Source organism: Centrocercus urophasianus, unplaced genomic scaffold, assembly GCF_019232065.1.
Source record: "Centrocercus urophasianus isolate 14NV4802_14NV808 unplaced genomic scaffold, USGS_Curo_1.0 seq_10, whole genome shotgun sequence".
Taxonomy (NCBI): Eukaryota; Metazoa; Chordata; class Aves; order Galliformes; family Phasianidae; genus Centrocercus; species Centrocercus urophasianus.
The window spans coordinates 14,887,892-14,915,603 of NW_024884142.1; the positions used below are offsets into that span (position 1 = coordinate 14,887,892).

At 36.2% G+C, this 27,712-nt stretch overlaps 1 protein-coding gene across 1 annotated transcript in view; it reads right to left on the bottom strand.

Annotated features, from left to right (window-relative positions):
• Positions 1-27,712, bottom strand: part of CSMD1 (CUB and Sushi multiple domains 1) — a 988,742-nt gene that overhangs the window by 211,937 nt on the left and 749,093 nt on the right. The window contains exons 13-17 of the mRNA XM_042815127.1: positions 20,611-20,793; positions 18,555-18,881; positions 14,699-14,893; positions 10,381-10,519; positions 1,111-1,298 (exon numbers count right to left, since the gene is read on the bottom strand). Coding sequence (XP_042671061.1) covers positions 1,111-1,298; positions 10,381-10,519; positions 14,699-14,893; positions 18,555-18,881; positions 20,611-20,793 — 1,032 coding nt within the window. The remainder of the gene's footprint in view (positions 1-1,110; positions 1,299-10,380; positions 10,520-14,698; positions 14,894-18,554; positions 18,882-20,610; positions 20,794-27,712) is intronic.

A 27,712-nucleotide genomic window follows, 5' to 3' on the forward strand; every position in this document is an offset into this window, starting at 1 on the left:
AGGGGAAATTAGGAAATAACTTATTCAGCAAAGTTATAAGGAAAGAAATTCTGTTGTCCAAATCAATGTTTCTTGTGCCATTACCTATTGTTATCCTTTCATAAACAGGAAGTCTGCATGGAACTAGTGGATATGGATATGGGTAAGGACTTTGGAAGATCCACACATTCTAATACAGTACTTGGAAACTAGGTGTCCTACACCTAAAAAAAAAAATAAATGCTCTAATGTTCTGTGCTTAGGCAACTTAATAAAGCCCCTGGACTTCATTTCAGGGTGAACTGAACTGCTTCCTGGACTCTGTTGATTGCACTGACCAGATCTCCATGGATCAAATTGGAAATTTGCTTGCATTTACATGAATTAGTGGCCTTGCCATTGCCCCTTGTCTGCATCCAATCTAAAGCATTCATAATCTCCAAGTTTTGATGCAGCTACAATAAAATATGAGTTTGGACAGACATTACACATGCAATGTGACAGCAAATTTACTGCAGTCAGGTTAGTCTGCAAATAAGATTGGAACAACTGACAAAAGCAATGTTATTTGTGTAGCCTAACCACACTAAACACATGCATTCTATTCAGTATCTACATGAATAACTACAATATCATGTAAAGGTCAGTAACTTCTGAGAGTTTAACATATGTAATTCTATCTAATTTTAAAGAAAATAGTATTATAGTGATTCTAGAGTTCAAAGGGAGACACTATTGTGCACTGAACTGCACCGTGGAATCACTATGGCTAAGGTGCAACTCTGCTCTGTATTGCAAAGTACATAAAAAAATTGAGAAAGAATGAGAGAGAGGCAGTGAAGGTGGGAGAAGGGGAACAAACAAAATCAACATATCTTTACCCTGAAAGATGAGTTTCTAAAATGGCTTTCCATTTGGCTAAACACCTAGTGCAAACAAAAGTCTGCATAAAATGCAATAACTCATTAAGTAAAATTTTCCAAAATGAGCTAATGGTTTCATAGTTATCTGTCAGTACAAGAGTAAACATAATTTGCCCTTATACAAATATAAACACTGCCATTTATTTGCTCACATCTCTGCACATTTTCAAAATTAAATGAAAAGATGTCAGAGAAATATCAGACTTACTCTCATAGTGAATTAGGAAGCCAACACTGGAACGACTGTTATCTGTAGTGAAGAGTAGATACATGTAATTGCCAGTACTGATAAGGAACTGGGGTGCTTGTGTTCCATGGTATTCTCCAATTAATGGTGATGAGTTAGCTGGTCCATCTCTGACTTCCAAAGTATCATAATTAACCTCAGTCTGAAATCTGAGAAGAAATATATAAGTCTGGTAGGCAGAAGAATGCTTTTAGAAATACAACTCACATACTGAGGAAGGAAGTCGTATATATAAAAATCAGCATATCTGCAGATGATTATCTGCAGTTCATTACTGTAAATAACAACAGATCTTACGCACCTTTTTTCTTGTTTTCTTTTGTCTATCCTTTAAATTCTGAATAAAATCTACAGTGCAGTTATAATATATATACTTCAGATCAACCATATGACTGGGTTTCAAAATCACATCTGCAAATTGTCTCTTAGAAAACTTTATTGAGAAACTTCTTGCTATCAGGTTAAAAAGAAACAATTTGACATTATAGAAACACCTTCAATAATATTTTATTATTTCATTTAAACAATTTCACTATTTGATATTTGTTGTGTGGCAAAAGCTGTTTTAAATACTCAATGCTTAATATTTTATCTAAATATTCTTTTCTAACACAGTTCACTATCTATAAATAATTTATTTCTCCTATGAAGTTAAAAAGTACTAAACTGAATTTAAACCTTCATTTTGAAATTTGTTACAGATTTCCTTGCCTATCTAAATGTAGAAAAGAATAGAAAAAACACTAGCAAGAAAGCTGATTTACAAGAAGAAATAACTTTAAAATCAACAGCTCAATCAATATATTTGCCAATCACTACACATCACATTTCCCCAGTTCAGAAAACATGTCTGAATGTACAGGCATCCACTACTAGCTGCTTTTAAATCAATGGCTCAGATCTGCTCTTTCTGTAGATGAATATTTAACTGACATTTCTTCACATCAAATTCATTTCTAGGCAGTTTGTGATTATATTAAATATTCTTATGAACTGTAACATCTAAACATTTGCATATCAATTTTCCTATCAAAAATAGTATATACAATTACACAGATATCCATACAGGTCTGCATACATGTACAGACACAATGTTCTTATTTTTATGAAATGTTAATTTTTCAGATCAAGTATAAAAAATGTGCATGTTCTTCTGAGACTGTTCTGTCTTTCCCAAAGAGTTTATTACTTCAACTGTTCAGAGCAAAAAAACTCCATCCACGTGCACTTGTTTCAAAATTAATGCTCTTAAGTAGTCTGATACAAGATAGATGTTTAGTGGGTCTGGAGGTAAGAAACTATGCCCTTGTAATTAACGACAATGTCAAATTACCAAACATTTGAAAAAGCAGAGATACAGAATCACAGAATCACAGAATCACAAGGTTGGAAACGACCTGCATGTAACATTCACTCAAAGTTAAAATAAACTCTATACTATGTAGGCAACAATGACAGAATGAACATCTTTTCCCACTTAGGCCATTACATTTTACAATCAAATTTGCATTAGGCTTGAAGTCATCTTTACACACACATCAGTATGACTAATAGAATGTAGTAACTTCTGTAGTTCCTGCTCTCTCGAGACCCTAATAACAAAAACACATTCAGAAATCTGAAGGTATTTGCTTAACTAATGACTGAAAACTTTGATTTATGCCTTACAAAAGGTTCTCTCCTCTTTACCCAGAAAACTCTCTAAGTTTGTGTTGTGGTGCTTTCAACCAAACTAAATACTCTGTTTGGGTATACTGGCTAAAATCAAGATGGCTGCTTTCAATGCTATCTACTCAGAAAGTGGAATAAAATGTTTGTGTGCATGTTAATGCATTAAGCATGCTTGCAACTTGTCTCTGGCACTGAAGACAGCAAATATGGAATGACCTACATCCATATTTTTACATACTCTGGCCCTCCAAACATGAAGATATTATTCAAATTTCTTATTATGAATGGTTGCCTGCCCACAGTTGTTCCTGAACCATGCTTGACCTAGCTGACAATAGTTGGCAAATAGAAACTACTTCAAAAACTGTGTAAACACTGAGTTTTTGAATCTAGAAGGTTTTCTAGTTTAGATTACTAAAATAGACAGGGGGCATCACTCAAATACTTGACAATTATTCAGTACCTTTCCATAATTTTAAAGATTATGTATATTGATTTACCCTGAAACAGAATAAGGAAAACAGTATCCATTTAATGTTCTATTTGTACTCATTACAAGTGGACTCAAAATCAATACTTCAATATTTCAATTACTTTAACAGTTGTATTTGTAAGGGGAACTAATTAGAAATAAAATGTTTTTAGCCAGCAACTGCAGTTTTATTAGCAGGGTGGTGTGACAATGATAGGTTGCAGACTAGCTAGAAAAATAAATCGTATAGTAACTCCTACAAGAATCACAGAATCACCAAGGTTGGAAAAGACCTACAAGATCATCCAGTCCAACCATCCACTCTCATCAATAGTTCTCACTAAACCATGTCCCTCAACACAATGTCTGTCATGGTTCTATGTTTTTTGTTTGTTTGTTTGTTTTTATTTTTGGGTTTCAGTATTCAACATCAAAACATCATGTAGTGTACGGGGTATTAAAGTGTTAATGCCCAATCCCAGGTACCTATCCCTGTACATTACAGAAGTCACGGGATCTGGCCCTTCCGGGTGGGGGGGGCGCTCTCTTGCTGCCTTGCAGTGGGTGCTGGAGGGTGCTTTCCTAGCCGTTCCAAGCTTTTCAGGTTTGAATCGGTCCCGGGAACTCTCTCTCTCATCTTGTCTGATTTATTAATCTCAATTTCAATTAAATTGTATATATTGTGTTATCTTGTATTCCTATATTATAGTAAAATAAGTTTTCCTCCATAGATTGTTGCCGCTGCTCTTTTCCTCCCTTCCTTCCTTCCCATTTTTTGTGGGACTGGGGTGGAGGGGGAGGGCAGAGGCCTGTCGCCCCTGTCAACGTCCAAATGTTCCTTGAACACCTCCAGGGTCGGTGACTCCACCACCTCCCTGAGCAGCCCATTCCACTGCCTGACCACTCTTTCAGATAAGTAGTATTTCCTAACGTCCAGCCTGAATCTCCCCTGGCATAGCTTGAAGCCATTCCCTCTAGTCCTATCGCCAGTTACATAAGAGAAGAGGCTGACCCCCAGCTCACTACAACCTCCTTTCAGGTAGTTATAGGGAGCAATAAGGTCTCCCCGAGCTTCCTCTTCTCCAGACTGAACATTCCCAGCTCCTTCAGCCGCTCCTCATAAGCCCTGTGCTCCAGACCCCTCACCAGCTTTGTTGCCCTTCTTTGAACCTGCTCCAGGGCCTCAATGTCTTTCTTGCAGTGAGGGGCCCAAAACTGGACACAGTACTTGAGATGCAGCCTCACCAGTGTGGAGTACAAGGGAATGATTACCTCCCTGCTCCTTCTGGCAACACTGCTTCTGATTCAAGCCAGGATGCCACTGGCCTCCTTGGCCACCTGGGCACACTGTCGGCTCATGTTCAGCCAAGCATCAATCAATACCTTCAGGTCCATTTCCTCTACGCAGTCTTCCAGCAACTCTGCCCCAAGCCTGTAGTGTTGCCTGGGGTTGTTGTGGCCTAAGTGCAGGACCCGGCATTTGCTCTTGTTGAATCTCATCCCACTGGCTTCAGCCCAGCGATCCAGCCTGTTCAGATCCCTCTGTAGGGCCTCGCAACCTCAGGCAGATCCACACTTCCAGCAAACTTGGTGTCATCTTCAAACTTACTGAGGTTGCACTCAGTGCCCTCATCCAGATCATCAATAAAAATATTGAAGAGGACAGGCCCCAGCACCAATCCCTAGGGAACACCACTCGTGACCAGTCACCAGCTGGATTTAACTCCATTCACCAACACTCTGGAGGTGGTTCTAGCCAGTTCTTTACCCAGCCAAAAGCATACCCGTCCAAACCAAGGGCTGCAAGCTTCTGCAGGAGAATACTGTGGGAGACAGTGTAAAAAAAGCTTTTCTGAAGTCTAGGTAGACTATAGCAACAGCCTTTCTTTCATCCACAGATGGGTCACCAGGTCATAGAAGAAGATCAGGTTGGTCAAGCAGGACCTGCTCTTCATGAACCCACGCTGGCTTGGCCTGATCCCCCAGTTGTCCTGCACATGCTGCGTGATCTCCCTTAGGAAAATCTGCTCCATAACCTTCCCTGGCACTGAGGTCAGGCTAACAGGCCTGTAGTTCCCCGGCTCCTCCTTACAATCCTTCTTGTAGATGGGCGTCACATTGGCAAGCCTCCAGTCTTCTGGGATCTCACCAATCAACAAGGAGTGCTGATGTTGGAAAGTGGCTTGGCTATCACCACTGCCAGTTCCTTCAGCACTCTCAAGTGAATCTCATCTGGCCCCATGGACTTGTGGCAGTCCAGCTGGAGTAATAGATCTCTGACTGTTTCCTCCTGAATCGTGAGGGGTTTCGTCTGCTCCCCAGATGAGATTACCAGGTCAGAGAGTGAAGTACCCTGAGGATAACTGCTCTGATCTTCAAAGACAGACATAAACGTAAATGTTTCTGCCTTTTCCTTATCCTCAGTGGTCACATTCCCATCCAGTAAAGAATGGAGATTCTCCTTGGTCCTCCTCCTACTGTTGATATATTTGTAAAAGAATTTCTTGTGCTTTTTTACCCCAGTGGCCAGGTTGAGTTGAAGCTGGGCTTTTGCCTTTCTGATTTTCACACTGCACATCTTAATAACTTCTTTGTATTCTTTCTAAGTTGCCTGTCCCTTCTTCCACAGGAGGTAGATTCTTTTTTTCTTCAGAAGCCTCAAGAATAGCTCCCTATTCATCCACACCAGTCTTCTTCCCTGCCCGTGCATTTTGTGGCGCAGGGGGACAGCCTGCTCCTGCACCTTTAAGACTTCCTTCTTGAAGTGCGATCAGCCATTTTGGACCCCTTTATTCTCTAAAACTGAACCCCTAGGGACTCCCCTGGGAACTGCTGCCCATTACATTGATCTTTATTTCCAGAAGATTCTAGTTCATCTCAAAATTTGAAACTTATTTCTAGTTGACTTTTCTGTTTTTAAGAGTTGGAGCATTATAGCAACCTTTGTACTATCACGGAAAAAAAAATAGTATAGGAATTTCTACATCCTTACTGAAAGTGCTTAAATAAGGGTAACTTAAAAAAAAATATTTTAATTTCTATTAGCATACTTATATTGGTAAAAAAAAATAGGACATTCTCCAAATGTCCCAGAGAATTTTAAGAAGTCTTACAAACTGCTATATTACACTATTTTTCATATATTTAGGCAGATTTTGAAGAGGCTTGTTTTACCAGCTACCCAATGAGTTTTCATTATTATTCAAAACAACAAAAAATTTTCATTCAGCATTTACCCTTCTAAGTTCTTTCCTTCTGACTCAATCAGACATTATTCTTTTGTTGCCCTTCCAGGCATTAGCTGTAACCTGAAATGCAGAATGTTTCAATGTAAAACATTCATGGGGTTATTTTATCATCTGCTGCTACTTCTGGAGAGTTTCTAAGTACTCTACTAACGGATATTTGTCTAGCAATATTGAAGTCTCATTAGCTCAAGAGGGAGCTCATTTACATTATGAATATCACATGTATGGTACAAAATTTCATTCTCGCAGCTGCATCTGTGATGGCAAGACATGCAATGAAATATAAGAGGATTTTATTTTCCCTGGACTAGACAAAATACATGAAAAATATTGTACCTGTTGATTAATGGATTATTGGTATTGATACTGATTTTGCTTAATGGTTTGTAATTTAATAACATTACATCAATCAGGAGAGTTAGGTTCTTTTAAATTATAAACAGGTTTTCTACTCAAGTTTTGATCTGGGTAGCAAAACTGTCATATTAGGAGAAAAGAACTTTTATGCAAAGGGATATAATTTTTTTTTTTTTTAATCAACTTGCAACACTCTTAAAGTTATTTATTCTATGAATCAATAAAGCCATACAATTTTCAAAACCAACCAGGAACACTGGCATAAAGTTCCAAAGGGAGTTTTCCTGTCTACCAAAACCATTGTACTTAACAGCATGACTAACGTGTTACTGAAATATTTAGAGAAAGAAGACCAAAGTCTTGTCTTAATAATGCTGAAACTTTTGTTTAATTTCATCACAGCTTGATTTGTACATAAAGCTGTATAATTCTGTGAATATGTGCATCTGCTGAAAATTCAGTAAATGTGGTCTTCAAGTCTACCGTATGGCATGGGAAAGTATGTTTTCCATTAATTTCTTGAGAAGTACAGTGGTCACACTGTTAAAGTATGCAAGTACATGCAACCTGTTTCCCCTTATAAAAATTAAAATGCTCCATTTTACAACTAAGACGTCTCTTTGCTTTCACTACATTTTGAAAGAAATCCTGAAACTTCCAGCTTCTGATAATTAATTTTAAACTGAAAGGGCAAAGCTAACGAATATAAGCTCGTAATTTATACAGAAAGATTTTAACAAGAACAAGAAAAAATGGTGTCTTAAATTCTGGAACTTCCTATTGAATGTATGAACACAAACCAGCAGCATGCCCAGGTGGCCAAGAAGGAGAACAGACTTCCTAAGGAGCAGCTAAGGGAGCAGGGATTGTTTAGTCTGGAAAAGAGGAGGTTCAGAGGAGACCTTATTGCTCCCTACAATTACCTGAAAGGAGAGGTTGTTGTGAGGTGGGGGTCAGCCTCTTTTTACATGTAACTAGTGATAGGACGAGATGGAATGGCCTCACGTTGTGCCAGGGGAGGTGCAGGTTGGACATTAAGAAATACGAGCTGCCCAGGGAGGTGGTGGAGACACTGATCTGGGAGGTATTCAAGAAATGCTTAGATGTTGTACTGAGGGACATGGTTTAGTGGAAAATACTGGTGATAGGTGGACAGTTGTACTGGATGATTTTGGATGTTTTTTCCAACTTTGGTGACTCTATGATTGTATGATTCAATGAAAGCAAATATCCATTACAGAGGTGACACAGCAATTTAATGAAATAATTTTTTAAACAGCTTCCATCCTTCCCTGTTGTTACTCTCTCTCTTTGTTATTGACTTTAATCAAGTTATAAAAAGAAATAAAATTATAAAACAGGACAGAAAAGGAGTTTCAATAAACTAAATATATAGTTTATGTTAATCTTTCACCCTACAGTAGTTTCATCACCACAGACATGATTCCAAAACTCCTATGAATGTATTAGAAGTTCTCATTCATGTTTCTTTATAGAGAGTGGTAAGAAATGCAACAGTCCAGTGGTTAGTGCAAGCTCTCAAAATCCATCCATCTTATATATTAAGGTAGAATACTTTTTCTTACATGATTCGTTTTACATTTACTTAGTCTAACTACAATTTTGTTGCCTACATATCCAGCCCTGTAAGATTCTTCAGCACTTCTTCGGTCATCTATGTTTTTTAATACCCTGAGTGATTTGGTATCATCAGTCCATTTTTTTCCTTTTTAAGAAGATTTCTGAGCATAACAAACAGTTGAACACAGACTGCTAAACAACACATTTTACTGTAAGATTATTACCCCCTGTTAATTACGTTTTTTATCAAGCAATTTCCTTTTTTGTATTAAAATGGTGCTTTTTAACAGCCATTTACAGAATGAGATGCAAAATAAAAAATCACATTTTGGAAACCTGGGTAAATTATATCCAATGTATTTCTATGCTTTCTGACATCAACAAACAAAATCTTTTAGAAATGCCATACTTCTCTTTCCTTTGTATTTCATATACACTGCACTCAATTATTCAGATGTTTTAAACTTTGTATTCATTAAGGACTCCCGAGAGAAGAAGGCTGTCAGTTCTGTTCACTTGCTGTTCAAGTTTTTCCTAGTAGCCCTGCTTATTTTAGTAGCTTCCTAGTGGCCCTGCTAAGTAACTAGGACTCCAATCTGCAATAAATACTGTGTTTCCCAAAGTACATGAGGACACCAAACTAATTAATAGAAGTGAGATATGGAGAAACTCACTGAATACATAGAAGACAGATCTTTTGTTTTACCCTCTAACAGTCACTTTCACATTCTTCTGTTCTTCTCTCCATTCATTTACATATTTTTTGTCTCTGCACTTAGACATAGAAGGCTTATAAATATGTATTAATGAATAATTTTGCTCATCATTGTGGAGTCTGCAAAGGTAAAACTAGATATAGACAACTGCCTCCCCTTAGGCAACAGTAATACAGGAATGCCACTGCAGTCTAGCTCCAGGCACCATCTTTCATATTATCTTTTACATCTTTCTCTATGTCAAATGAGTAACTAGTGTGCCATTATCATCAAGCAACTAAGCAAATGGCTATTTCTTACATATTTTACAAAGATGCTCAAGGGTGAATATCTTCGTGTGTTAATCATAAATGGAATAGATTCTAGTATGATTAGAAAACAGATCTAACTGAGATCACAAAGAAAATTGAGGTCTCAGAAAGATGAAATATAGTGCAGTTCACATTCCTGGTACCAAAATGCAGTCTCACTACTTGCTGAGTCCATGTAAGACAAGGCTGAAAATAATTCACCTTCAAAAATAGTTGTTATTCCAAAGGAATCTGCACGTTACACAAGGACATAATTGCTGTGTGTTCCAGCACAGCTAATTTCAGTCCATATTAAGATAACATTTTTTACAAATTAATTGGGTTGATTGTTTTAATTAGATAATACTTTAAAACAAACTTTCAGTCTCTGCCTTTACAGTACTTTGATGTCTGGACATCTTCATTTAATCTCTATGCCAGTACACATGGTGAAAGCTGAAGAATCCAAATAAACTGTTGCAAGCTAGTACACATTGAAGTGACACATGTTGTAGTACTACATATATAATAAGCTTAATTCAGAATTTCTTGTACAATTTCTTTTTTTCTCTAGGAAATTTATATTCTCCATTAGTTAGACTTGATCATCATCATGGACAATACATGTTCATGAAAACAAAAATAGTGAGGAGTGTAAAAGACATCACTACTGATGTACTAGCAGATGGACATTTACTGCATATTGTTTAAACCATTCATACAATATAAATGAAGCTTTAACCTTTAATTTTCTGGAAGGACAGGAATAACTAAGTACAGTGTCATTTGGCAATCATTTCTTATTCTGTTTTGAGTTCTTAAATATTTTTCTTCTTCATTGTTATAAAAAAAATTGTGTTTGCACATTATTTGGTGTTTTTCTTTATGATTCCCACCTGTCAAAAGTAATCTTAATGGAATGTCCTGGTCTTGCTTCAATCACCCATTCGCAGTTAAGTGAATCCTTATAATATCCTGGCCACCCTGGTGGCAAGATCACACCACTTGATGCTGTCAAATGCCCACCACATGGTGCTGCAAGAAAAAAAAAATACACTATTTATAATGCACTATTTTATATTCAAATAATGCTACAAATAATAATAATAAACAATTCAAAAGTATAGAAAAAAGCTTAATACACAATGCTATTTTTCTTATTATTCTGTAGTATTATAAGCACCTTCTCTCAGTCTCTTAAGTCTTGCAATGTATCTCACCATAGCTTATAACTCTACACATACCTTAATCCACAGAAACTGGCATTTGAAATTGCGAGCATTCCTTAAAATTAAAAAAAAAAAAACAAAAAAAAAACCACTGTCATTTTTACTTCTAATATGACTCCATATTTGCGTGCAAATTGTTCGAAGTAATGTATTGGGGGTTTTTTTGTGGTTTTTTTTTTTCATCATACTCTGCCATCTAGTACCCTGTTGAGTAATGACTCAGCTCAGTGGTAATGATTGTTGTGAATATCCCACTGAACTACAGTTGGAAAGGGCCTCTGGAGATCATCTACTCCTGCTCAAAGCAGGGTCACTTACAGCAGATTACACAGAACCATGTACAATCAGGGTCATGCCCTCCCTCCAAAGGCAAAGACTCTGCAACCTCTCTGGCACTGCATTCCACTGTTTGATCGCTCTCATAATGAAAGGTTTTCCTTGTGTTTAAAAATACTATCTTGTATTTCAGTTTGTGTCCATTGCCACTTGGCCTTGTCAACAGACAATTTTCTTTACACCATGGAATCAGATACTTATATGCTTTGAAAAATCTCTCCAGAGACCTGAGTGTTCTTTTTTAGTCCAGATGACTGCAGTTATCTCAGTCTCTTCTTGTATGAAATCTCCAAGCTCTTAATCATCTGACACCACCTGACTCATTGCTGTATGGCCCATATCTTTTTTCTGCTGGGGATCCCAGGTCTCTGTACGCAGCTCTGCAGACACAGACTTAACAGATGAATAAAGGGGAAGTAAAGGCACCTTCTTTTCTTGAACTTCAACTCAGTCCAATTCTCCAGCCTGTCACGGCCTGTTTGAACAGCAGGACAACCATATCATTTATGAGCCACTACTCCCAGGTTTCTGTCATCTGCTGGCTTGTTCAGGGTTTTTTGTCCCAGTATTCAGGTTGTTACTGAAGATTTTCAACAGTATTGGATTCAATATTTACTCCTGTGGTACACCACTAGGGGCTGTTTTCCAGCCATTCGCTTTATGCTGTTCACTGATCACAACCCTCTCAGACCAATAGCTCAGCTAGTTTCCATTCACCTTGCAGTTCACTATCTAACCAATATTTCATCAATTTTCCCATAAGAATCTAATTTGATATAGTGTCAAACACCTTGCTAAAACTGAGATAAAAAATATCTATTACTCTCCCCTCATCCATCAGGCCAGTCATCTCACTGTACAGGGCTGCCAGATTGGTCAAACATAATTTCCCCTTCATAAATCCATCCTGACTGCTCCCAGTCATCTTCTTATCCTTCAGTGTTTGAAATGGTTTCCAGGAATATTGGTGCATCACCTTTCCCAGAGATCAAGGTGAGACCTGGAATTCCTCAGGTCCTCCTTCTTTCATTTCTTGAAGATAGAATTCAAGACCTCTGGAACCTCCCTCAGTCACAAGACCTTTCTAGGGCAATTGAGAACAGCCTTGATATGCCCCTGGCTAGCTTCCTCAGCACTCACTGTATTCCATCAGGTCTTTTCTCAGAGACCAAGTTTGATTAATCTGATCTTCTTCCAGTAAAAGGACAAAAAGAATTGAAAAGTGGCTATGAAAGCAACATGGTGAGGCATGGATCATCTTTCAGAGGACTTTGGTGAAGGATTAAAAAACATCAACAGGTAGTGAACACAATTTGAGAAACGTTAAGTCCATCTTAAAATTAAGCTTTTATAGAACAGGGCTTCAGGATGATGTATTCTACCAAAGGCTATTTAGCAGTCTAAAACAGGAAAGCTTTCAAGGTCAGATAAATTTATCTTAGTATCATTTGTATTACACTCAAGTAGTCAGTGGTATCATTATCAGCAAATTCCATATTGCAGTGCAGGAAATCTTGTTATTTCTCTTCTGTTTCTTGAAGTAGTGACAAGCAAACCTATTATGCCATATGGAAATTAATGTTAACATGCATTTGTGAGTAGTAAATTAATACTCCTAGGTTTCATTCAATGCTTCTAAAAAAATTGAACCAAGAGACATTATTTTGATTTCATTCATGACTTCTCTTATCTCTGAGAAGTTTTTCCAGATTTAAGAAAGTCAGGGGGGTGGAGAGGGAGCATAAAGCAACTCACAGAAATGAAATATACACAGTTAATTGTCTCTGGAGTAAAGCAGTCAGCCAAGAAAATGGATAATGAAGTGTATTCCGTAGCTTTTATTTTTAATTAAATCTGGTCATATTAACACAAACCAGAAGACTGCTGACCCTTAGCTGATTGTAACACATCACATACTTCACATATTCCAGGTATCGCTTATATCAGAGACTTTTAATTATAGAGCAATACAAAGCAAGAAAAAACAACAAAGGTTACTCAGAAATATTTGACAACCAGAAGAACATGAAATCATCTCTAAACTAGCAAGGATGCCTGCTCCCTATCGTAATTTAAAACCAGAAACTCCTTTTTTATTAATTAAAGGTGAATACACAGCTAAAACAGAATAGATCTTGAATGTAACTTTAATGATCTACATTTCCTTCTATAACAAAATATACAATAGAAAAAATCTAATATGAAGTTGAATCCTTTACCATTAATAAATAGCCAATGCCCAACAAGGTTCAGAGAAAGGATAATCGAGGGTTATGTATTTTTTTAAACAGCTATTTCATTTATTTTCTCTACCATTTTTTTACTCAAAGTGGCTTTTTTACCTACATGTTTGTGGAACAAAACTACAAAGATTACACTGAATATTTTATCAATTGTGTGCATAAGGTTTCAAAATGAGGAAACATCTTTTGATGATGAATTTCCTCTATGTTCTATGCCTTGGTGTGAGTTGTTTTTTCTGGAAGCAAAAAAGAACAAGTTTGCTACACAGCATAACTCATTATATGGTTTAATCAGAATAAGAAGTCTTGCGAGCATACGTAGGTTTGCATACACAAGTATCAGACTCTAGCATTCCTCCTAGTATTTCTAACTTTTCTTAGAAATGCAAAGTCTTATCTGAGTTGAGTTGCCAAATCATCCAGATAATGAAAAAAATTAAGACAGGGTAAAAAACAAAAACAAAAACAAAAGCCAACCACTATACAGCAGCTCTTAAGAGAGAGGAGTGAGAAAACTGTGTGAAAAACAACCCTGCAGACATCAAGGTAAACAAAGAAGGGGGAAGAAATGCTCAGGCACTGATGCACAGATTCCCCTGCCGCTCTCATTTCATTAAGTGCCTGAGTATGTAACTATTGTTTACAAGAAGATATACAGCTTTCTGAATATTACTCTTTATTACTGCATTACTCTGTGCTTATAACACGAGCACACTAGGTGTATATTAAATGTACTCATATGTCTTGCCATAGGACCTATGAAGCACCATCATTGTTAAGCACCAAGGAATCAGCCTATTTTCTCTTTTTTGCTTTTGCTGTACTTCATCTCACAGAATGATACAATTTTATTCTGTTTCTTCATTTAAGGAAAAACAAGCAAATAAACTCGGAAATTTTTTATTAAATATTTTAATATTGTATAAGAAATATTAAATATAGCTCTGGTTTTCACAGTATTTCTAAGGAGAAATTACTGTGGATTAATATGTTATATACAGAATTTCAGGTATATCTTTGCTCTGAGGAAATTAAAGGTGCTAATTTTTAAAAAGAATTTTAAATAGAAACTTACTTCACTTTTCTATGTTCTAGATAATTATATTCTTCAATATGATACAGCCAAAACTGTTATAGTAGCTATAACTTACAAGCAGGTAATTATGGTGATAGGTAGAGTTCGAAAAGAATAGCAACCAGATTTTTAGAATGGTAATTTATTTCAAGAATATAAAAGCAAACTTGTTTCTATTATTATAGTCTCAGACTGGAAAAGTGTTAAAATAAGACAAATAACTTCAGCTAAAACAGTTTTATTAGTGTATGAAAGGTGAAAAGTAAGGTAAATTAAAATAGTTTCATTATACACACACACTGTAGGAGCAAAGTAAAGACTGAGTTCTTACCTTCACAGCGTGGGACAGCTGAGCTCCATACTACATTTCCATCTTGCATAATGCATGTTATGGATTCAGGGCCTTGTGTCTTCACAAAGCCATCATCACAGTGGAAAGAAACAGAACTTCCAAGAAGGAACCTGTCTCCAAAACGTCTCCCATTTATAGGAATACCTGGATCATGGCATTCATTCTGACCAAATGCTTTTAAAATATATAATAATAGTAATTAATAATAATAACCATCACCATTCAAACCTTCTAAACTTTGTCTATTTTTTTTTGGCAGGCATTGGAGATAACCTTTATAAAGCAACAACATTATAACATAACTGAAATTATAGAAAATGCCCCACTATAAAACCTGCATTACATTTTATGACATTTGATGACAAATACAACATACTTCAAATTCTAAAGCTTTTTAGTTGAGTGAGACACGAAAACAATTTGTTTGAATTTCCCATCTGTTTGCTTCTACACTACAAGAAGCATAGCTTCACACTGAAGCTAATCCAACACAGAGAGCCGCTGAAAAAACTGTAGCTTCTGCCTCAGCTGGACAGACAACCTCCCAAAGGGATATGGACAGTAGCCAGCTTCTAGACAGTGGATGGCAACAAGGATTATAATCAATGGGAACCCACACCTCCACCATTATGCTTATAGTGACTCGTAAAGAGTAGCATGGGTGTACAGAAAGCTGGAGAACCTTCATCCATTTCAGGAAGCGTATGCAAGGTGAAACACTTTAGGGGAAACAGGTGATTGCTAGTAACCCATAAATCCTATATATGTAAATCTTTACAGGTGGGTGATAGACTGGAACAGAAATGTGCTTACAAGTTTATAAATGCTGCAGTTTCTGAGTGCCTAAAATTGCGGTATATCTGTTATACTGCTGATACAGATCATGTCTGAACATGAGATAGTGATATGACTTTGTCACTAAGAAGGCTAATAGCATTGTTGGCTGCATTAGGTATAGTATCATCAGCAGGTCAAGAGGGCTCATCCTTCTCTTCTATTCAGCTCAGGTGAGGCCTCACCTGGAGTACTGGGTCCAGTTTTGAACACCCCAGTACATGAGAAACTGAGATATACTGAGAAGAGTACAACATAGGGACATCAGGATGATCAAGAGACTGGAGCACCTCTCCTATGAAGAGAGGCTGAGAAGGTAGGGACTCTCAGGTTGGGACCATCCAGCCTGGAGAAGGTGCTCATGGGGATCTCAACAATATCTAATAGAAAACTGAAAGGAGGGCATAAAGAAGACAGAGCCAGGCTCTTTTCAGTGGTGTCCAATGACAAGACAAGAAGAAGTGGGCAGAAACTGGAGCACAGGAGGTTCCCTCTGAACAGCAGGACCTGCTTTTGTTCTGTGCAGGTGATAGACCACTGGTACATGTTGCCTAAATGGGTTGTGAAGATCTCCAAAAGCCACTTGGATGTGATCCTGGGCACCCTGCTGTGGGTTTTTTGTTTGAGCAAGGAATGGGGCATATGGATCATGAGGTTTCTGCTAACCCCAATTATTTTGAAATTCTGTGATTCTGAATCTACAGCTAACAGACTGTCCATTGTGTCATTAATGAATAAAGTGCTTTGATCCTAAATTGATTTACACCATGTGAGTGGAACATTTTTTCCCAGCAACAAGAGGAGGTCCAGAAGTACTAGCACTTTGAATGAAATTAAGTTTTTCCTATGAACATGAATGAAACATAAATAAGGAACATTCCCGTTACTTATTTCTGTTTCTCACTGTAGTAGACATATGGGCTTAGACAATTCTCACATTTTCTGACAAATCTGTTAATCTCTACACTTAGGCAAGGTAAGGATCTCCCTTTTCTTCTCCTGCCACTTTACAAAGGACAACAATTATCTTTCTCTGTAAACAAATGAATGATTTAAACATTTGTTCTTAAAAAGGTGCATTTTTCTAAGTAATGCAAACAAACATCTTGCCCCTGCAAAAGCACTGCTAATAGATTCACTATCTTCCTTCACACAAGATAGGAACAGTGTAAACTGTGAAAGAAAAATTTCTGCAAATTAATTTCTTCTATAACTGTAGAAAATGATTTCTTCAAGTAAAAAGATAATTTCCATATATGTTGCCTTTGAATGACTAATAGTGCTAGGAGAGTGTGCATTCTATGTCAAGTGTCATAGTGTTCTCTACATGGAGGTGATATTATCGGAGTTTTCAACGGAGTACTGTTGAAAAACAGGCTTTAATATAAACAACAGAATACTATACAGCAAAAAATACAGCCTAGTATTTTTTAGTCCAGTTAGCCAAATTTGAAATATTTATCTTTTAATAGCCCTCATGTATGCTTTTAAGAACTTCTGAACTTATTTGCCTTCTCAAAGATATTTATTCTTAGATGCCTTACCATCTCACCAAAAGATAGACTGCAAAAGCAAAAAATGTTCCCACAGACATTTGTTTACCATCTTTATACTGGTCCATCTTGGTACTGGTACTCTTTTAACATCTTTATCAATGATATAAACGAGGCGATTGAACACATCCTCAACAAGTTTGCTGATGACACCAAGCTGAGCAATGTGGTTGATACAGCAGAAGGAAGTGATGCTATCCACAGGGACCTCGATAAACTCAAAAGGTGAGCCCTTGTGAACCTAATGAGGTTCAACAAGCAAAGTGCAAAGTTTTGCATTTGGGTCAGAATAATCCCAGATATACATACAAACTGGGAGAAGAACTTGAGAGGTGAAGGACTTAGGGGGGTCCTGATTGATGAATAGCTTAACATGAGCCAGCAGTGTGTTCTTGCAGTCCGAAATGGCAATAGTATCCTGGTTCCATCAAAAGAGGGAAGGCCAGCACGGAACGGGAGATGATTGTCCCCCTCTACTCAGCTCTTGTGAGGCTGCAACAGGAATGCTGGGATCATGTCTGAGGCTCCCAACAAAGGAAAGATGTGGAGCTTTGGGGGAGGGTCCAGAGGAGGGTCACAAGGAACATCAGAGGTCCAGAGCACCCATCCTCTAATGATAGGCTGAAGGAATTAGCTTGTTTAGCCTGGAAAAGAGAAGGCTATGGGAAGACTTACTGCAGCCTTTCAATATTTAATGGGAGTTTATAAACAGGAGGGAAATCAACTTTTTACACAGTTAAATAGTGATAGAAGTAGGGGGAATGGTTTTAAACCAAAGAAGGGAAGATGTATGTTAGATGTCAGGACAGTTCATTACTGAGGAAGTGGTGAGATGCTGGCACAGGCTGCCCGCGAGGTTATGGATGCCCTGTCCTTGGAAGTGTTAAAGGCCAGGATGGATGGAGCTCTGAGCAACCTAATCTAGTGTTTGATCTAGAAGTTGGAAAACCTGCCTGTGGCAGAGGGATAGGAACTTGATGTCCCTTCTTACCCAAGCCATTCTATGTTCTATATTCTAGCTGCTTTTTACACTTCAGTGATTTCAGATGAACTATGAGGAAAAAAATATATATATCTCTGTGTTTAAGACCTAAACTTTGTGAACTTATTTCTGCTAGTTCCATTGAGAAAGTGTATTAAATTACTTGATTTGATATTAATTATCTGGGCATTTACAGCAGTTTCAACCAAAAAAACTCATCAAATAATGAAGTGCATTCCTCAGTACCATCAAAATTATATGAATAAATGATAAAATTCCCAATAAGCTAATGAAAGGAGTACCAGGAAAACAACTGAAAGTAATACATTTTTACAAGTAATACTATTTTGCATTGTTCCCTTTTCTGGGGCAATTTATCCCTTCATTATAAATAAAAACAAGTTTATTTTTCATTATTTTGATGAAAGAGATTTTGGCTAGACAAAATAAAAGTAGAGATTCTTACTTGTGTAAGTGATATTAAATCCTCTTCCAGTTGTAGAGTGATCTGACTGAAATTCAAGTCTTACTATGTGCCCACTGCTAGCTAGTTGAGAAGGGACTTCATTGCCAGAAAATGTGCCAAGAGGTGGTAAATCTGAAATCCCATCATCTTTCACAGTAAGATAGTCAAACTGAGGTTCAACATCAAAGTCATTGAAAATCAGATGGATTCTGCTTCCTGGTTCTGAGATAATCAGCCATACACAGTTCATGTTGTTTCCATATTCCTCTGGATAATTTGGTGAAAGAATAATTCCAGATGGTGTGGTGAAGTTGAAGAAACACGAGACTAAAGAAAACAAGGATAGATTCTCAGAATATTCTCCATAAACACGAAAAACACTTGTCTTGCTATTCTTGTGGAATATTATATTTTTGAGGTCTAGATGCGAAAACTACTACACATGCAGCCTGGAGATGTATAAGATTGTTACAGCATGTCTACAATTTAGCTCTGCAGCTTTTCAAGTCCCCCAGCTATGTGACTGAAACTGCGCTTGCAAGATATTATAAAGATGACATAGAGAATGCCAAGAAAGCCAAAGTACTGCCTGATTTGTCAGAATTTGGAAAGAATCAGTAGGTTTGCTTGTTCTGAAATGAAAATGCAAACTTCAAATTTGAATGCTTTTTTTTTTTTTTTTCTAAACTGAAAAGGAATGTCTTTCAAAACGTATTTAGAAATCTAAAGCAATCAGGTAGAAGGGCCAATCTGTCTGTAGTACGCAAAGTTCATGATGATGCATAGATCAGTACAAATTTAGCTATGTCTCAGTCAACTACCTAGTTTCCCTTTGATAAAACAGGATGATTAAACATAGATGATGCTTTTGTAAAAAACAACAACAAAAAACAACTAACAACAAAACAGTATATTCAGAAAGAGGAAGGCTTACTTCATGGTAATTAACACAAACAATAAATGTTACTCAGCCCTTCAAATGCATCAAACCAAACTCAGTGTTTGTAAATGTTCTAAGTTTGAGTTCCATTATATTTTATAGGACATGTGTCATGCGCACATCAAATAGTGTAGCCCAGTAAAATATTCCACACTGCTGCCAACATAAACTAATATATCAAGCCAATGCAGCATAGTACTTTTCCAAAACAGAACTTCAGTATTCAAGGACATTGCATTCTCATCATCTCATGCCCAGGCATTATGTGCTTAGACACATTTCCACTTTACACAAACAAATTGAGGCTGCTCAGAGTTCCAGAGAAAGCTCACTTAGCTTGGTCAATCCTGTAGCAGCATAGCTGCAAAACACATATACTGTACAAGTTGGACACCTCACTCTATTTTGAAAATCCAATACTAAATTATAAAACTCTTTATGTAGGAAAATGTGATACTATCTGGAGAACTGAAGTGACTAGCACACTGTATATTAGAAAGATTTACTCTATTTTACATTAGAAGGAAAAAAAAAAAAATTAAACAAATAGAAGTTATCTATTTAAATTAATTACAAGTCTACCTACAAAAATATTTGATCTTTTTAAACAAAATTCACATCTAATGAGGTCAACTATCCTTCTTCCACGTTAGATATATTCCTTAAATGCATTCATATGTTTTTAGGATAATAGGGGGGGGGGGGGGCGGGAAGAAAAAAAAAGGAAAAATAAAAAGGAAAAAACCCACCAACCAGCACTTTTACTTTACTTACATCCGCAGACTGTTTTGTAGTGCCAGAATCAATGTGCATATGTTGCTGAGTTCTTTAAAACACTTATGTGCTATTAAGTGGAGTTCAATTAGAATCAACACAAGTATTTATTAAAAGTATTAAATGATAAAATTAAATATAAAATGAGGGTATGAGCATTCTAAAATAGTCCTATGTGATAGTACCCACAAGTGAGTTACTATGAAACCAAAGAAAAAAAAGATGTCTCAAAGTTCCGCAAGGTACTTTGAAATGGTTTTCTGCTGGCTAGTAAAAAATGTTAAGAACAGTGAGAGGTGAAGGTCAAGAAATTATTACAGCAGAAATAAGAATAACTCGTACAAACACAGCTGGGTTTGTTGCCAGACCACTGATTGTTTTGTTGACATGTAATCGTTCTCTCTCCCACCAGTTCAAAAGCTGCTTGACATTCAAAGGTAAGTGTATCTCCATGCAGAAAACTACTGCCGGTTCTTTTCCCATATGATGGAATCCCAGGGTCACCACAGCCTCCTTTCTCAATTTCTGAACATTGAAAGAAAAAAAACAAAGAAATCATAGAAAGTAAGTTGAAGTGTCTTCAAAATACTTGGTGCAATACTTTAAACAAATATTTACATGCTAAAGTGAGGTAGAGATACGTGCTTTAAAAACCACCCATAAGATGACTAAGGATCCTAAGTCTTTTTGTAGGCTAATAACTTTCTTACCTGCATTTCAGGTAAGAAAATTATGACTGCACTCAAATCTTATTTCAAGGTAAAATTACAAAGCCACACTCTCCATTATAAATGTGGAGACATCTTAACACATACATCTTACTTCTGTAATAACGTACTAGTGATAAAGAACCTATTTTAACTCTCAAATCTGCAGTTCATTATGTAAAGCTATTACAAACATCCTTACAGCAATTAAAAGTTATTGGTAAATTCAATGGATTTTATTTTAAGCACCAAAATACAATAAACATGAAGCTGTGAAAATAAATTTAAATCCCATATTTCAAATTAGAGGCTTATTTTTTGCTAGTTGCATTCGGTTGTAGTGAAAAGAGATCAACATTTAAGATTATACTTCCCAGATATTCTCTAAGAAATCCACTATTTAAATAACATTTATTTTGTCAATATTGAATATACATATACAAGATAAAAATAAAGAAATCTGGTCTCGCTAAACTTATAAATAATAAGAATATTAAAGATGGAAAATACAAATATTAAATGCTTATAATGGAAACACTGTATAATCTTGAAAAGTACTATATATATAGTTAACTGCCCATTGAAACTGAAGGATACAGTTCTGTGCCATGACATTTTAAACACATTTGATATCAGTGCCCATTTGAGCAACAACACTAAGAAAGCACTTCTGGCTCAATAAAGTGTGTTTCTAAATTGGTAGTAAAATGATGTACACCTCATTCAATTGAACTCAATGATAAAATTTCTAAGGTTATTTAAATGTTTTACAGTTCAGACCAAGCTACAAAGTCCTAAACGTTCAAGATAACAAAAAGTAATTTAACACAATTAAATATATATATTATTAAATATATATTTTATATATATATATATATATCTGCTTTCAAATACTGTCAAAGCTACTTCTATTAGGATTTAACACGGGTATGTACCTTGACATACAAGCTCCAAGAAAAAGTTTAATACACAGGATAGAATTACTGTAGTGCATGCAGTTATCTGTTATGCTTGCAACCTTAAAGCAATTGTGAACAGAGTGTTCACAACCACATGTCACGTTTCACAACAGAACAGGCTATTCATAAAGAGAAGCATACATTTTTTCTTAATAAGCTTTGAAAAGAAAATTACTTTTCCACCCAAATATAAACTTGGAGCAGTTCCAGAGTTGGCTGTTCTATTTAATTACTCGGTCTTATCAGAAAGCCAGAATGTACAGAATGAATGAAAACACCTTCCAGTTCATTACACAAATATATTAAAACAGTAGTAGAATAATATCACAAATAGTAAGTAAGGGTTATCACAAATATAAGTAAGGATTACCAAAATCATATATTCACAAGAACTTTAAAGTAGTTTCATCTAACTGATCCTATTGACACACTGATTCCTAGTACTATAATTTAGCACTGGAAATTTGTATTCTTCCAGTTCTCCAGTTACATATGCCACCTGAAAGCATGCTGAGTACAGAAAATCAGAACCCTTATCTTAATTACATTTTTAAAAAATTATCTCCACCATTGCCAACAGATCTATACCTAAACTAGCATGTGTAAATGATCAAGTCTTTCAAAAAACACCACTGCATTTTGAAGATCGGGGCAAAACTATTTCACATAGGAGTGTCAGGATGTAAACTGTCACTGCTGAAAACTGATCCCTTAGGAAAAAAACTAGTGTTTCTTTTAATTGTCTCAAGAGGAAATATCACTGTATCTTTAATTAATGAATTTACTGATGTGGAAGACAGATCAGGATGCATTCTCACTCTCAGAAGATACACCAAGCCCAGGGAGTGAGCTGTGGATCAATGAACCAAAGATGTTAAGAGAAATTACCTAAAATTAAGCTTTCAGATAGGTTCAAAATTCATTTTTTATGAGTAGTATGGTATGTCTTCAGTAAAAACAGAATTCTAAATGAATCCTTAGTGAATCTTAACATATTACTCTTCTCATCCAAGAAAACCCAGTTTTAACTAGGGCAGAAATACAATTTTTATATTTCTGATTTGCAACCACAAATAAGCCATTAAAAACATAAATAACTAATCTCGGGTCAAACTTTATAATATAAAAACTAATTTCAGATCAAACTTTAAAATATCGTTATTTTTGGGAAAAAAAAAACAAAGTTTAATAAAATCTGTTGTTCATCTCAGAAAATAATATTCCAATGTTGCATTTTGCATTTGCCTCAAATACATTAGGAATAAATTTTAATCACATTAGATTACCTTGAAAATCCAAATAACTCGTAAAATGTCAAAATGAAATATATTTACTTCACTTTTTAACTCAACTTTAAGGGTTTGTGTTTATCCAACATAAAAAAAAACTCAGCAAACATCACAATTTTTGAGGATGTATGACAAGGAGAATGACAATAAGGATGTATTGACAACAAAATGTTTGGAAAATTCTGTTCAGTTCTAGGAATCTACATCTTTTCAAAGATAGAAGACCACCTGCTACTATAGAAAATATATTTTAGTAATCCTTTGACAAAAATAATCTGTTTAAATTCAATGGATAGCATTCTCTCTTAGCTTCGAGATTAACATAAATTTCCTGGCATGAAGATTTACTAAAACATGCAGATAATTTATTGGTCATATTATATCATAGGTGTTAATATCAATCAAGTACTTTAGTTCATTTAATAATCTACCAATTAATTTTAATAGAACAAAAGTTCTATTGCTTTCACCCCACAAAAACAAAGAGTACTCAACATCAATACATTAAAAACTTTCCATACATTTTCAGTTCAGTATTTTTCTTTGCTCTTGAATTACAATCAATTTCTCTATATACTAGACAATTTTTACTCCAAAATACTTGAAAGACACTAAATCCACAGAATGCTTTATCTTAGTTGACTGAATTTCTCATAAATGCACTGATTGCACATCTGTAGTAGTAAAGATGATAAAACTTTCCCTTTAACAAGAGAAAAACTTATATCAGTAGTCTTAGTTTGAATGTCCAACTTCTTAATTCTTTGTAAAGTATATTACAAACAAATCCATTTAAAAATTCTACCAACAGCAGAAGACAATGTTACATAACCACTTTCTTAATATTTGGGAAATCACGAGAGAATGACTTAAAAAAGCAATAAAAGAAAAATAATCACTTAGTTTATATTCACAGTCTTCTTTGGAACGCATGTGTAATACTGATTTCCTTAGTCTCAATAAAATATTGAAAATTACAGGAATTTAAAAACACCAATAAATCAAGAAACCATATAATATGTATAAGACTGAGAGATAAAGAGAGAGTTCGTTAGCAGGATTACTGAAGAGGAGATAAGAGAATGAAATTATGACATATTATGTGAAGGAGCACGGGAGAAACTACTGATAGTGAAAACGGTAAATCAAAACTAACAGAAAAAATATATTAGATAGCACATAATAGGTCTGTAAAGCTAGCTATTAAAGCTAAAAAGTGGTTGGCCTATAGCTGAAAACAGAGTAGTCTCACAGGATAATTTCCTAGATGATCACATTTTTACCATTATTCCACTGTATTTCTTTACAGAAATGTTACACTACAATTTACTATCTGTCTCCAGCTAAAAAGAGTCTTCCTTCACAGGTCATATAGTTCCCAGCAACATTCTAAGGGAAGTCCCACAATTTCTCTTTTTTTTTTTTTTTTTTGTCCCTGTTATTATCAAAAAGGCTGCAGATCATATCCAGTAGATTAATTTTTGTTGCTCCTATCTTGTTGCATTCTATATCAACATTAAAAATCAAACAAGACTTTAGAATCAAATAGATGGAAAGTCAACATGAGGTTTGTTTGTTTTTTTTTTTTAATAATCTATTTAAAAGAGCACAAAAATGTTTTGTTGGTGTCAATAGAATATAAAAGCATGCATTTAAAAATCCTTTAAAGTAACAAAAATCACAGAATGACAGAACTGAAGACATTGGAAGGGAACTCTGGGAGCATCTAGTCCAACCACCAGCTAAAGCACATTCACTACAGTAGATTGCACAGTAGGTGTCCAGGTGAGTTATTAGTATCTTCAGAAAAAAAAAAAAAAAAAAAAAAAAAAGAAATCCACAACCTCTCTGGGCAGCTTGCTCCAGTTCCGTCATCCTCAAAGTAAAGTTCCTATAATGTACAAATGGAACTTCCTATGTCCAAGTTTGAGCTCATTTCTACTTGTCCAGGCACTGGGTACCACTGAAAAGAGTCTAGCTACATCCACTTGACTTCTGCCCTTTAGATATTTAGAAGCTGGTCTCTCACAGGCTTCTTCTGGAGAAACTGGCTGCCCATGGCATGGATAGGTATACACTCCTTTGGGTAAGAAACTGGCTAGAGGGCCGTGCCTAATGGGTAGTGATTAATGGAGTTAAGTCCAGCTGGTGACCCATTTCAAATGGTACCCCCAGGGGTCGGTACTGGGGCCTATCTTGTTTAATATCTTTACTGATGACCTAGACGAGGGGATAGAGTGTACCCTCAGTAAGTTTGCAGATGACACCAAGTTGGGAGGTGGTGTGGATCTGCCTGAGGGTAGATCTGATGGATCTGATACTCGGCTGAACATGAGCCAACAGTGTGCCCAGGTGGCCAAAAGGGCCAGCAGCATCCTGGTCTGCATTAGAAATAGTGTGGCCAGCAGGAGCAGGGAGGTGATCATCCCCCTGTACTCAGCACTGGTAAGGCCGCACCTCGAGTACTGTGCTCAGTTTTGGGCTCCTCACTACAGGAAAGACATTGAGGCCCTGGAGTGTGTCCAGAGAAGGGCAACAAAACTGGTGAAGGGACTGGAGCACAAGTCGTAAGAGGAGCAGCTGAGGGAGCTGGGATTGTTTAGTCTGGAGAAGAGGCGGCTCGGGGAGACCTCATTGCACTCTACAACTTCCTGAAGGGAGGTTGTGGTGAAAAGGGGTTTGGCCTCTTCTCCCGGGCAATGAACAGAACCTGGGGAAATGGTTGCAAGTTGTACCAGAGGAGGTTTAGGTTGGACATGAGGAAGAACTTTTTCTCTCAGAGAGTGGTCAGGCACTGGAATGGCTGCCCAGGGAGGTGGTAGAGTCGCCATCCCTGGCAGTGTTCAAGAGGCATCTGGATGAGGAGCTGCAAGATATGGTTTAGTAGCTTGTGGTAGCAGTGTTAATGAGAAGACGGTTGGACTAGATTTTATAGGTCGCTTCCAACCTTGCAATTCTATGATTCTGTATTTCTACGTATTGATAAAAAGTGAAATCTGTTTACTAAATTTAATCTTTAATATTTGTTGTGTACTTAAATATTTCCAGGAAAGTGAGGGTCATCACACATAAGAGTTTCTTGGGAAGACAAACGCCTTAACTCTGAACATCCCCCTCTTCCTCATTACCCCAGCTTTTATTGCTAAGCATGGCACAGTACGGGTGAGCTGTCCTGATTCAGTCCCCACCCAGCTCCTTGTGCATTCCAATATTCCCAGTGGCATGACAGCACAAGAACCTGAAATGTCTTTGGCTCTGTGTAATCACTGAACAACAACGAAAACACTACAATGATACTGGTGATAACCACTGTTTTCTTCACAAACCCCAAATATATGATGTGTATATATAAGTATCATATGTAAGTATGATAGGGGCTACTATGAAGAAAATTAATTCTATTGTTGCTAAAACCAGGACTTTATTTATTTTTTTTTTTTTCCTTAAACTTTCATTATTGTCTAGTATCAGCATGATATGAGCTTTCAGTAACACTCTTGATTTTTAGAACAGGTTGTTCTAAGAAATACTCTGTTGTTCAAATTCTGTTAGTAAAGAACTAACAGAAAGAATATACCTTGACTCTAAAGAAAGGCCTGAGCAGTGTTCAGGCCAAAAGTTAGCTCAACACATCCTATAGAATGCAAGTTAGTAAGTTAGAGTAAACATCTGGAAGAGACATAAAAAATGAATGCTACAGTCCCTGAAATTCACATTCATAACATAATTCTTGTGAAAAAGTAAACCAGGGAAAGAGGCAAAAAACTATAAAGGTTGTAAAAAAAAAAAAAAAAAAAAAAAAAAAGTATATTAAATAAATATGACACAAAGAAAGAAACAATCTAGCAAGAAAGGAGAGCAGAGAACACTTCCTTCATTTTTTTTTTCCATAAAAATATTATAGCTAAATAACACAAGCTAAAATAAAGTCAAAGTAAAGAGCATGACAAGAAGAGAACAGGTTAACAATTATTTAGAAAATGTAGGCAAATTCAAGAGAATAGGTCCTAATTAAATTCACATTGAAGTATATAAACTGAAGTAGCCTATAAACTACTAGCAATCATCTTCACGAAATCATCAAGGACAATGGAGATCACAGCTTACTGGAGAAGGGCACCTGAAATAACTTCCTCAAAAGTGGAAGAGAAGAGAGCCCAAGAATGACACGTCAATTTCCCTTAATCTAAAATTATATTAGAACAAGTTACCGCAGAATTTATTAGCAAGCATACAACATTATAAAGTAAAACCAGAACAAAAACCCATGCAACAAGAATTTGTCAAACTGTAATCTACGTTGACAAAATAGCTGGCTTTCTGAGTAAGAATAAAGACCTGACGTATTTTGAAATCGATGTCATTTCTGACAGTTTCAAATAATGTCTCATAAGAATGAAGAACATATTATCATTTCTAGGTAAGTTCACTCAAGGTGAACAGCAGATTGAAAGAAATAACACATAAAGAAAAATGATTTGTTGTTATA